Here is a 13,616-nt window from a genome sequence, read left to right as displayed (position 1 = left end):
TATACTCTGCTTGCCTGAAAAGCCACACGGAACGAGAAAATGTTGTGTGTGTTTTGCTGGCTTGGTGCACTGAGCGCTCACACGCCGTGTCGGAGGCAGTGAGATCCTCCTGTGGGCTCAGGGCAGTTGTTAAGGGGAAGCCCTGAGACCTGTCATACTCGGAGAAAAGGCTGAGCAGAAGAAGAAAACCCTGTACCTGACCAAGGAAGGGCTGCACACTACAGCACTGCACAGAGAAAAAGGGAATAAGAGTCGTGAGCATGAGGGACCCCAACCAGCATCCTGTGCATGATCCTCCCTTGGCTCAGAGACACTGAATTAGCCTCTTCCCTGGACTTTCCTGCCTGAAGGACAGCAGGAAAATGATATTACCTTAAGAAGCTGGAAACATGTATCTGTAACTAACTCTAAGGGGAAGGAGCAGGATGCATAAAAGCAAGATCTCAGAGAGAAGCAGAGGGATATGTAAATGACTTTCAAGCTGAGGGAATGGGTTTCCCAGGGAACTGAAGTAGAAAATGGAAAAGTCTGGAAACAGGAGATGCCTGGTGACCATCAGCTTAGAGCAGGGACTCCCAAACAGCACCCTTCTGACAGCGCTGGACCAGGGGAGGGAGAGGCAGGAGAGCTGGTGTCTCAGGGTCTGGCAAGTACAGGATGCGTGACCCCAAGTGTCAGCTTGAATTAAGGCAAGGAGTGCCACTGGGCCTCGCTGCCTGGTGCTCCCCTTTCTCTGGGACCTGGGAAGGAGGGCAATGAGCCCAGCTGTCAGATCTTCCCACATCATCTGCAAAGCCATCAACTCTCTCTTGGACCTCTGGGAGAGGGGAAAAAAAACAAACCAAAAACTAAAAAAAAAGAGGAAAGAAGACCCAGAATGTATGCATCTAAAACCCTGCTCTGTTTCTGGTATTAAGATTTCACAGTGCTTCTGACATTCAGAAACAGTTCTCCCTTAGATGTTGTAGATGCAAAGGGGGAGAAAAACAGCAGAATGGATCCAGCTTTGGGAGGAAGAAAGTACAAAGGGACATGCCACTGAATTGGACAAGCAAGGGGGGGAAAGCAGCAAAACCTCTTGCTGTCTCCCTGACATGCTGCCCAAGGGGTAGGGGGAGACTCTGAGTTTACGAAGGCTGAACCTCACAGCTGAGATTTGCAGGAAAAAACAAACCAAAACACAGTGCCTTAACCGGAACCAAAACAAGCTCCCTGGCTAGAGAAATCTGCACAGAAGGGTGAGAGAGAACCTCCCATCCCTCCTTTATTTCCTATTTATTCCTAAAACTGGGGACCAACACATGGTTTTGCTTATCAATTCATGTTCTGGAAATGTACTGACTTCAAGTATATCAATCTCCAAGACAACTACTCCCTGAGCATCAGCTTTAAAGGAAACGTTTGCAAAACTCTAGCTCAACAGGGGAGAAAAGCTCCTGCCTCAGACTGCCTAGGTTTAAACGACAGGCACATATTTCATGTTTAATATGATTCCACATATACGCTTAAATCTGCTTCTCTAAAGCTTTATAAATAGGTTTAGCGTGTGGATTCAGTGAGTTTAATTCATTTATTTGCTGTGTTTTAGTGCCTGGCAGAATTTGAGTCCAAAAGCTAAACTTAATTTATTGCTATAGATGATAATTCCATAAAATCCCTTTCTAAGCCAGCGTATCAGCTTCATCCATACCTGTGAAACTCCTTGCTATTGTCAGCAACCAGTGATCCATTTTTAAACACAGGTTTAACCTTCAGTCTATGAGATCACAACCTGAGATCTCAGCTAACCCTGGAATTACTCTGCATACAGATGGTGTAAACTGTTGTGTAACATCATGTAATCGTGTTTGCATCGTTACACTGAGAGAAGGTGTAAAAATAATGGATAGCTACTTTGTATACAGAACTAATTTTACAATGTTCTCAAATTAAAAAGGGGGTGGGGAATGAGAAGTGTCTTGATAAAAAGTGCTGATTCAGGGCTTCATTTCTACTAAGTGATTTACAGTGTCATTACTGTGCTACTGTACAGAGCAGTGGCTCAGAGTAATTACCCTGTAATGCACGATGACACTAATGTACTAGTAAACTACTGGAGTTTATACTCTATCCACTACTAGCATCAGGACTCTGAAAGCCAGGTAAAAATGCTCTGCATGCATAAACAACGTGTGTAAATGTCACCAGTGATAATTTTTTCAAAAAGGAGAAGGAAGAGGCAGTTACAAATAAATCTGCCAGCTGAGAATTGCAACTGCATAGGCCCACAGGAGCATTAAAGCTGTATCGTTTTTTAATAATATGGGAAGGAAAGATGCTTTTATATCTCTACCCTGGCTCTACTTCCATTTATTACAATTAAAACTGTATGGTGGCTTTTTATTTTTGCTACTCTAAGTGCAACATTGACCTGCACCTGGTGCTCAGCTCAGTGCCAGGGGAAATGCAGAAAGGAAATGAAAAGCATCAAAGCAACAGCCAAAAGCATTAGTGGTTTATGACAACTGTCATAATGCTGCTCTTTTTTTAGAGTTCCAGCTACTGGAAACGTGAAGAACAAGGAGATCTTCAGGACAGAGGTGGTTTTGCCTCCTTTGTTTAAAATAGCTCTGGTGGTTACGGGATGAAGCTTGGAACATGTCCTGAGCATGTCCAAAGGTGTCTAAAAAGGCAGCCAAATAAAAAAAAAAAACCTTCATAACTCTCGCATATTTAAAAAAAAATAAAAATAATGATTCTTACAACAAATCTAATGGATTTTGGATGCTGAGGCTTGAAACAAGGCAGCAGACACTTAAGTAGACCTACACATCCCAGATCCCAGGGCCAGTGGAAAACCTTGCTCTTCCCGCTGGAGACAATATCAGTTACTACGTTTTTAACACCTAACAGTCACCAGCTAACAGATCAGTACTATCAGAGCTGGCTACCTCCCTGGCCCTCTCCTGTTAAGCTACGTAAGGGGATTTGAGTCCTCTTACTAGTGCATAGCAGCAGTAATATCAGCCATTCCACCCTGAGCAGCCCTTTCTTTAAGATCTCTCAACTGAGGGAGGAGAAGACCCTGGTATAAGCAGTTAAAGTTGAAGTTTATGTTGGATAAACTTCATTTTACCTTCTCTGCAAATGCTGCAACTGTTCTACCTGACCCACTTTGCTCTGCTTCTGTTGGCAGGGACATTCATCTTGCAGAGGTAGCTATGTCCTCACGAATGGTAGATCGCTGAAGATTTCTTAGTCTTTAGCTCCTTTATCTTGGAGAAATCACAGTGCAGCTTCTTTGGCTGCTCCTGTTCCAGCATTCTTGAGTCTTTCACAGGCTGCTCCAGACCTCAAGTCAAGGATTTAAATTGACCTACTCTATGTTAGCTCCAAATTGACACATCCAACATTAAAGACAGACTTGGGTGAGAAGGTCCTGGAAGTCATAACTGTCTCTGCCCTTACCAAAGTGCTCTGCTATCAAAGCAAGGTAGTAAATTTTACCACAAAACTGGAGGTTTTCAAGGGGCTTAGAAGAAGGTGACAATCTCAAATGCATGTGTTAAATTTCAGTGTAACTGAATACTGAACACAAGTTTTGGACTGCCTGAAGATTGTGTGTGACCAGCCTGACTCATGACAAGACTGGATTTGGAGAGAGGATTATGCATCCAGCATCTTCATACCCAAGCTTCACCATCCAACACAGAGGATGCAAGAGGAACCACCAAGGAATAATAGTGCTTAGACGGCTTCTGTGCACAGCAATAGCCAATTCCTTAGTTTTTTTAGTGTATCAGCTAAGAAAATACACATTCACAATCACAAAAGGAAAAGAAACAGTAAATGTTTGCTTAATCATGTTACAGATCCAGCCACATGGATGCTGGTGGAAAATTTCACTCAAAAGTAAGGAAGCCTTTCACGCCAAGAGCACTGACAGTATGCTTTCATTTAGCCCATAAAGTCCCTTGGGCGATTTGGAGGAGCGGGGTTTGCAGTTGCAGCTGCAGTTCACTGACACAAAGGTTCTTCTGTCTCCCAGAATATTAGAGATGCATGATGAAGTGAGATTTAGAAGACAGCTTTCCTCATATTACATAATAATAGTATGCCTATCCTGATTAATCTTGCATTAACATGTTGCGTTTTTCAGCCGTGAGCGCTCAGGGGAACACATGCACATACAAACACATACTCGCAGCCTTACAGTGTTGGGGCAGAATGGTGACAATCACTACACAGGTCAATCCCATACCCCTTCTGCCACTGTAGCATCCTTTGGAGAGCAGGAGAGAAGGAAAACCCCAACCCTAAGCTCTAGTGCATTTCCCTGCTAACATACTTTGGCTGCCCTCTTCCTCCTCTTCTCGTCCGTCACAACATTCCCTGTGTTTGACGTCATATAGATTTCTGAAGGTGATTGGGAAATATACATTTTTAATTTTAGCTTTACTATTATCCAAGAAGAAAAAATTGGTCATTTTGATATCCTACCTGAATATTGAGAGCTTAACTAAAAGGAGCAAAGGGAGGTGTAAGAAGTCTGCACCGGCATGGATGCTTGATCTGGGGCCAAGCTCATTTTCCCAGGCCACAGGGGCAAACACTGGGGGTTCACCAAAACACAGCTGGCAGACAATCCTCCAAATGGAGCAGAGAAATCAAGGGCTCACGTTCATATCACTTTATTTGTACCATCCAAGAGAAGCACCTGTCTTAGCAGGGCTATTCCGGACTCAGTCCACACATATGGCATACTGGCGTTGCTCCCAAGGGCAACCAGTTCACCCAAGATTTGAGTCATCTTCTAGAGTGAACATGTCTCCTCATTAACTCCAGAAAAAACCTCAAGCAACAGCAATGCAGATTGAATCCAGGCCCAAACCATTACACAGCCACTTCTGTACCTTTATTCACTTGAGGAGCAGCTGAAATCTGCCTTTTTACATCCTGCCATCAGCCCCCTGGTGCCTGTACGCTGTCATTAGGAAGGAAAAAGAGGAAAGCACGGGGCAGAATTAAGGTATACCTGCCCCTGCAGAAGTAAACCAGTGGGAAAAAAAAAAATAGCTTGTCAATGGGATGGTATGTTCAAAGCTAGGTAATGAAGCACATGGGACAAAGCCATCTCTCATACAGCTGTCTCACAGGAATTAAATTGCTCCCAAGAGTGTCCTTGGGTGGAGGGTAGTTACCATGGAGGCTCTATGAATGATATGCACCCACGTTTATGGCTGGTTTGCAATGCACATGCACGGAGGCTGCGTCATTGACTCACCCTTGGACGGCGGTCTCTCCAGATCCGAATCGAGGTGGATCGGTGGGGCAATGTATGAAACCTGCCCATGGTGAGCCTGCCCTGTGGACAAATAAGTGTTTTAGTTCTGTTGTTTCCTACAGAGATCTTTCAGGGCTATTTTTGAACATACAGCATTTTTAAAGTATTTTGTTCTACTGTGCATTTTTCACAGTGAACTTCCATTTTGTGCAGATACCTGGTGAAAAGCTGAAAACACTCCCATTTCTTTTGCTTTGTCCATGCAGCCGTGGGTACTGTGATTAATTTCAGTTATATCTGCTTTACCACTACACCATGAGCACTTTGCACAATGTTCTCGTAAAAGGCCATATGCCACAGAAGACAACCTATTCCATGCAAGCCCATTCAATCTGTTAATCTCACTCTAAGAGGGAAGTAAGCATTTCTGTGTCACAGCAATTTTTGAAGAAAGCGTGATATGAAGTACAACTGCATCTGTTTTTTCCACCTGCAGAAGACACAGGTATCTTTTTGCAGAGCTTGGCATTGCTTTCACCTGGGTGGAAGCATTTTGGTTCCTGACACTGCCATGCTGTTTTCCCAATTGCTAAAGACTCAATTCTTCTTCAGTAATTTGGAGGTAACTATATCAAGAAACTTCTATTTATAATAAAAACATGTTATAATTCATCTATTTACTGTACCAATTTACAGGGTTGTTAATCTCTTTTTCCAAACATGGAAAGTTAATGACACATTGATTACGATAACAGTTAGAGTAACCTTCCCGTTTCAAGTAATATTCGTGCTGCAATAAAAGCAGTTGATTCCTCTTATGAGACACATTCCAAATAATTAATACGGCTCCCTGTTGACACTTGCTGCTGTTGCTCCAAGCAATTTCCAAGCTAGCATCACAGGCAGTGGAGCAGCGGTACAGTCTTCAGGCTTCTTTGTAATGACATCCAGGAATACCACGAGCACAGTATGCCGGTGCACATAATATGTTGAAAACATCTCTTCGGGGGGATAAAATATTAATGGGAAAGGGAGGGAGAAAAAGAAGTGTGTCTGAATCGGCAGGATATATTTACTGCCTTGTTCTGAGGCTGACTCAGATATTTGCATTATTAGCTATTACAACAACTGGACGTTATTCAGGTTTAAAATCTACCGACACATCATAAATTCTGTATTTGCTTTTAAGTGCTTTAACATGGGAAATCTGCTTCAGGCAAACTCATAGCTAATAACGAGTTACCCTGCTTTCTCCTTCTCATTTACATGTTAAAAACCCATTTGATGTCATTAAGTGAGCACAAGTCATCATTCAAGAGCTGCTCGCTTCTGCAGCAGAAACAGGCAGACGGTCTGCTCTCACTCCAAGCTGCTCAACGTGCAGGATCAGTGCTCTTATAACCACAGGACAGGCTCCTCATTTGCTGCATCAAAGATATCACTGAAATGCAAAATAGCTGAGGTTGGCAGGGAGCTCTGGAAATCACCTAGCCCAGCCCAAGGGCAACGAGAGCCCATGGCAAGTGTCCAGTCTGATTTTTTAGTATCTCCAAGGACGGAGACTCCACAATCTCCCCAGGCAACCTGTACCAATGCCTGGCCAGTATCACAAGCAAAAAAAAAAAAAAAAATTGTCCTTACATTTAAATGTTATTTCCTGCATTTCAGTTTGTGCTTCTTGTCCTGTCACTGGATGCCTCTAAGAAGAGCCTGGCCCCATCTCCTTTATTCCTACCCATCAGGTACTTACACACATTAAAATTCCCCGGATAACATGTGGCCTGGACAGTCCCAGCTCTCTCAGCCTCTCCCCACTTAGAGATGCTTCAATTCCCTAATCATCATGGTGACCCTTGGTTGGACTGGCTCCAGTAAGACTGTGTCTCTCTCGTAACTGGGTAGCTCAGCACTGAATTCAACCCCCAGATATATCTTGCCCCTGCTGAGCAGAGGCGCAGCATCACCTCCCTCAGCCTGCTGGCAATGCTCTTCCCGATGTAGCCCGGGAGGCCAGTGGCCTTTTTTGCCCTATGGGCACATTGCTAGCACTCTTTTTTTGCATGCTTTGTTTTTTTCAATCATTTGGTCTTCTTGGGACCAAGCGATCCCAAACACGAAAAGAAGGAATGATTCTGTGCAGTTAAAGGGTTAGGCTAGAGTAAAAAAGACACATGCACAGTGTATAAAAGACTACAAAACATTTGTGAGTTTGTTTAGACATTCATTACAATTCAGTAATAACTATGGAAGTTTATGAATGTTTTATAAAAGCTTTTACCTAATATGGAGGAAGCAGTAGCATCAAATGCTCTCTTGCGATAAATGAAACAAGTTGCAGAAAGCTTTTATCTACTTGCTGCTGATGCAAAACATACCACTTCCAAAAAAATATTAAACTTGACTTCTGTTAGACTGTACACTTCTTGCGATGCTAATAAATCCAATTTTGGGTTTTAATATTGTCTCTATAAAAAGCAATCAATCGGTGTGCTTCATGAGTGCCAGCTCAGCTGCTCTTCAGACTCATCACAGTCTTACTGTACGCAGAATAAAGGCTCTCCACCGCTATCTGTGGCCCCAATTACATACTCAGAATCAAGATATCTTGTAAACCTTCTTCTTAATCCACAGAATCACACTTTTTCTTCAGTTTTACTGTTATTGGCAGTGGTGACATCTGAGAGGGTTGGAGGAAGGGAGGCAAGGGGTGGATGCCTGAAGCAAGCCCTAGCAATGGGGCTGGTACAGAAGCACATGGGGAAAACTCTGAGTCAGGAAGTCCCCTAGAAAATCGGAGCAATGGTCCTTCTGGATTTAATACTACTATAAGTTTTGCCAGTGACTCCATTATAGAACATATTTTTACCCAATGGACCTATGCAAGATTTTGAAGCTGATAGCATTGGTGCAGCTCAAGTCAGTCGCAAAGACAGACAGAATATGTTATGCCAAGTGATGTCAATTCCAGTTCTTTTTGTATGAATTTTTAAGTTTCAGATGCCTACTCCAAGCCCCAGCTCTATGAACGAGCAACTCTAACCTCCCAGTTTCCAGTTCCAGCTACTGCAGAAAAACACCCGCAAAGGGGAACGTGAAAGTTTTAACAAAAGAAAAGATGGCAGAAACACTAAACACCACACTCTCCAAATTGCCTGGCCCTTCAGCTGTTTTTTCTGCATGTCGGGCCTGAGCCAACGACAGTGCAGCACTGGGAGGTGGGACGTGTCTTCCCGTGCCTGTATGACCACCTCTTCGCTTGTCAGGCTTTCACTTCTCATACATCTATTAACCCACGAGCTTGTTTGATCGACTGCTCTTCAACCTGAAGAGCTGCCCACGCTCTAACCAATATTGGCCTGGTACCTGGGCCTACAGGAGAGGAAACGGCTGGTGTGAGGTCATTCCCAAATTTTGCATGATGCTCCAAAAATAACTGCATCTCTTTAAATAAGTGGCTCCATTTTCAGTTATTAAAAAAGAAGAAAGAAAAAAAAAAGAAGAAAAAAAAGCAATTTCTGGCAAAATACCAAAGGTCAAGATGTCTCTCCTGCTGATGGGAAGTTGAGCATGCCTTGTATCGTAACAGCTTGCACAGCCTTCTCTAAATCCCATCCTTCCTATAACCATCTGGTCTTTCCGCAGCCAGCTCCCAGGTAAAAAAGTAAACAGCAATCAAATGTAATCATCGAAGTAATGTGTGATGAAGCTGCCGATTTCATAACTAATCATAGAATGGCCTAGGCTGGAAGGGACCTCAGAGATCATTTTAATCCAGTGTTCCTGTCGCCAGGGACACCACCTCTCGACTAAATCACTAAGGTCAGGCTGTTTCCCTTATTCCTCTTGCTGGAGAGGTCCCAACAACACAGCTGATGGCCGTGGCTCCCCAGGAGCGGCTGGCACAGGGCAGGGAAAGCCATGGGCAACAAGGGCTAACACTGAAAGACAACCATGGGTCAGTCCATGTCTGCTGTTTTTTGAATCATACTACAAGGATTCAAGTCTGGTCAGCACTGCATAAATATCAAAACCAACTCAGATGCATGGAAGAAACAGCAACTGTGACATAGGTGGCCACAAAATTCCTGTCTTCTGCTTATATCTCCTCTTTCAATGAGGGTAGACATATGGCATCCGCAGTAGTCAGGTCATATGCATGTGCTATAGCAGTGGGAAAAGAAACAATGCCTGGTACCAGCAATTTTAGGAGCAAGATACAGATACGACCTTGAAAGTCCACCTGGTGACACGGCCGTCCTTGGCTAGAGGAAATGGGGGAGATATTTACAGATTAGAAAAAGCGCCTGGCTGGCGGTTATTCTCAGGCCTGACACAGGAGAGATATAACACATTTTAAAAAGCCACTAACTTAGAAGAACAAAGATAATCTTTTGTGAATACTGAAGGAAACAAAAAGCTTGGCCTAAGGGATTTTTTTTTCACTTTTTAAAAGGGATCTGGATGCTCACAGACAGAATACAAACATCCACACACCTTCAAAAAATCTGCCCCTAAGTGATTTAGTAATCTACAAATGCCACGATATAAAACTACAGAAAAAATCTGTGAATGCACAGACTAACCAAGGAAAAGTAGCAACAAAGCAGTCTCATCTGTTTATATATTAAAAACACTCTCCCCCATTTATTTTTGGAAACATATCCACTGTTTGTAGCATCTAACAGGGCAGTCCTCCCTCCTGACTCTATGTTGAGTTTCCAGTGCCTGTGACATTTGATTTTTCTAGAGCACAACTCCTACTGCCACATATGCATGTGTGAAAACTTCCTGCCCAGTCCTTGCTCATTTTCTCCCTGAGATTTTACTGGGCACTGTTACAGAGAAAACCTGAACAGAAAACATCAGACCGGGAGATTCAAGCCCCCAAAAGCAAAGAGAAAGAACAACAACATTTACTGAAAATAAGTCTTTTTATAACATGTGATGAGACACCTCCTAAACATTTGATGACTTGTCTCCTAAAGCTCTGGTGCTGCAATGCCATGAAAGTAACTAAAATCACTGGAAAGGCTGGTCCTCACTTTTTGCTGCTGTTCTGTTTTTCAGTGCCCATGGATGGTACTGAGGTGGGCACAGGCAGTCGTGCACCTGAACTGCAGTTCTCCCTTACGCCTGACCCAGCTCCAACAGCTGCAATGAGAAGCCACCAGGGGCAACAATTTTTAAACTAACACACTTCAAACTATCTCTCTAAGGGGGTAAGTCCCCTTTCTTTACTGCCCGCATCCAGAGGCAATCATCGCCACACATTTTTTTCTGCCATTGTCATACCGCATCTCTTGCTCAGTTTTCTACTCATCTTCCAGCCTCTTTTGGAATGTTTTTGTCTTTCACAGGTTCACCAGTTCTCAAGATCCTTCTTAGACAGTCTAGCTAGCATTTCAAACAGAGGATTTAATTTAATTTTGTGCTGGTACCTCTGATGACCTGGTGCTCCCATGCACTGCCTCTCCCGTGCCCCTTGTTGTCAACATCTCCAACTGCAGCCACCTCCATGGACTTAGTTGTCCCTCAGTCTGTTTGCCTGCTCATCTGAATCACTAATGAGTTAAGTTAATAACTGCACATCAATTCCTGAGACTTTAATTGCAGTTCTTCATTTTTATTTTTTTTTTATAATAATGGGATTGGCATACTCTAGGCACGCTGGACTCTTGGAGAATCACAGAATGGCCTAAGCTGGAAGGGACCTTAGAGATCATTTTAATCCAGCCTCCCTGCCACCAGGGACGCCATCTCTCGACTAGATCAGGCAACACATGGAGACCGAATGAGAATCGAACCCGCGACCTTAGTGTTGTTAGCGCTACGCTCAACTGATTGAGCTAACAACAATCTTACTAATATCTTCAGAGATAAAGTATATTTTGCATGCTGTGGTCTTTTCTCCATGTAACTAAAAAACTCAATTTTTAAAAGCAGTTCTGGTTTTCTGTGATGATCTGCTCTGTAAAAACAACATTACTTTTCTGTAATCTTCTAGCTGTTAATAGGATTTTTTTCAAAACTCTGATTTATTATTTAACTAAAGACTACATTCCACTTTGTTGGATTGCAATTTCCAGGATCATCACTCTCATCCTCTTTAATTTCCAAAATTAGCACATTTTTCTCTTGTCCTTTTTTCTCCACTCATGAGTCTTTTTGAACGCCATAATATGTAGGCACATACAAAAACATATGGAAGGAGAAATTAAAAAGCTGGTAGGTTTGCTAACAAACTCTTTTGACATGCCATTAAACAAATTTCATTCAGACCAATTACTCGGCATATATTCAGATTTCTCCTGGCAGCCTTTTTTTCCTGCCTTTCATCAATGACTGTCTTTATAAAACATCATTTCCTCACTGCCCACCCTTTTCCATTTTGCATTAAAAGCTTTCTTTTTAAATAAAGCTTTTATAAAGCCATTCCCTACCTCAGACATGTCAGAGTTAGCACTGATTCTGTCCACCGCTTCATTTATTCATGGACTTTTATGGAGTATCTCTCTTTCATCTGTACATCTCTCTTTCATCTTTCATTGCCCTTTTAACTCCTTAGGGTAGCAGCAACTCATCCGCTCTCTCTTCTTCTCTCCCTCCCAGGGTTATTTCCCTGTCCTTCCCTTGAAGCCGTGCATGCCTCGGAATACAAGAAAACCCTCTTTTCCAAAGGGCGCTCTCCGACTACATTATCTCTGCTCTCTTACCATTTTGCCTCTTGTATTTTATACCAGCAACCATCACAAGCTTAAAGCAACTGCAGCAGGAAAAGAAGGGTACCTGCAAGCATGGCCGCAGCACGTGGAGGGACTGCTGGCTCCTGGTCACAGCTGTCTTCTGAAGAGGGAAGATACTGAAACCAGCAGCCTTAATGGGCATCGACAGCCTAAAATCCACACCGAGGCTCCTGTGCAAAGCCAGTGTAACAAGCAAATTTTTTACTCTCCCATACTGTTCTTGACAGGAGCAAAGTTATAATATCATAACTCTGTATGTTGCTTAGCTATACATTGCTTTTGAAGCTGTCATAAAATGTATATCACGGCAGCTCTTTCAAATGCCAATATTGTGTGTGCCTTATGTAACAGGTGTAAAGTCTGAGTGTAGGACATGCAGGACCGCCTTTTTTTTTTTATCTTTTCACTAAAAGTCTGCTTTTATATGTGCATTTTTCTTCTCTGCCTTCCAAAGAGAGAGATCAAAGGGAAAACTCACAAGGAGCCAACCTGTAGATGAGAAGCAAGAGGTGGGTTCTCACCTCCCTAACCCAAGCTGTGGTCAGCTCCCCTGGTACTGACCAAAGCAAGAAACAGGCTCGGCCACAGGGGCTGCCAAGCGCAAAGAAACCCTTTTAGTGGAGGAAGAAAGCTTGATAAAGGATGCAGGGAGAGGGGCGAGCAGGGGAGATGTTTGGGTAAGTCCTTGCCACACACAAATCTCGTGTTTTAGAGTAAATGCAAATCAAAAAGCAGCTCCTGGTAGCGTGCTTGTGTGAGCAGAAAGCATGATAAAATGGACTAGTCTTTTCAGAGGATGTATTCCTCCTTTGAATCTGTCACAACAAAGAACAGTCTTAACCGTGAGAGGAAGGGAATCCAAATGGCCTTTTTCGATGATGAAATGGTCCCTCATGTGACAGCCATTACTTGGGAGGCTTTAAGTTAGGTTTGAACTACAGGCAAAAACAAAGACAAAAAATATGGCAAAAGAATGGGTTAAAAGCTGCCTGAGTATTAAAGCAGCTGAAGCAATTGTAGACTTTCCACAATTGGCAGCTGCACATTTTCAAAGGAGCATTTGGGACTTAGAAAGTCATGTCCCAGCTGAAGTCAGAGGTGAAGAAGCTTCTTCAGCTAACACTGAGATTCCTCATTTTGCTGTGCAAACATTGTAATTTGTGTTTTGTGTTTAGATGAACCTCACCCCTCTGCATAAGACTTAAAACATTTGATTTAGCAGCACGTTGGCTCCAGCGATGCTCTGCATCCTCCAGCAAACGTCCCAGAATTTACTCTGTGATATGAAAGCCTGGTATAAGGGCCAGGGAGAAAGAAGAAAAAGAATGGAAAATACTTCACATGCCATTATAATCAAACAATGTTAGAGCACTTCTGTCTTCCCTCCATACGGCACATGAAGGAAGGCCATACGAAGGTTTGGCTTTCCCCAGAGCCCAAGGCACGGAGCTGACCTGCAGGGCTGCACGTGTTCTGAGCTTTGCTCCCCGAAAGCTTGCCTGGCAGGCTAAAGAAACATGCCACATCGTATTACTCTTCTCTGCCTAGATATGCTCGCTGTGCTATGAAATACAATTTACCAGTCACCTGCACTGGAAAACAGGGAGGAT

The 13,616-nt window shown here is 43.2% G+C and overlaps 1 protein-coding gene across 1 annotated transcript in view; it reads right to left on the bottom strand.

Moving 5' to 3' along the window:
• The window catches only part of LPHN3 (latrophilin 3), a gene marked incomplete at its 5' end in the record, with an annotated part of 163,802 nt that overhangs the window by 85,868 nt on the left and 64,318 nt on the right, over positions 1-13,616 (bottom strand). The window contains one exon of the mRNA XM_009874567.1: positions 5,264-5,344. Coding sequence (XP_009872869.1) covers positions 5,264-5,344 — 81 coding nt within the window. The remainder of the gene's footprint in view (positions 1-5,263; positions 5,345-13,616) is intronic.

Source organism: Apaloderma vittatum, unplaced genomic scaffold, assembly GCF_000703405.1.
Source record: "Apaloderma vittatum isolate BGI_N311 unplaced genomic scaffold, ASM70340v1 scaffold23058, whole genome shotgun sequence".
In the NCBI taxonomy this organism is placed as follows: domain Eukaryota; kingdom Metazoa; phylum Chordata; class Aves; order Trogoniformes; family Trogonidae; genus Apaloderma; species Apaloderma vittatum.
The sequence above is the reverse complement of the archived record's forward strand: the minus strand, read 5'-3'. Positions and strand labels throughout refer to the sequence as shown.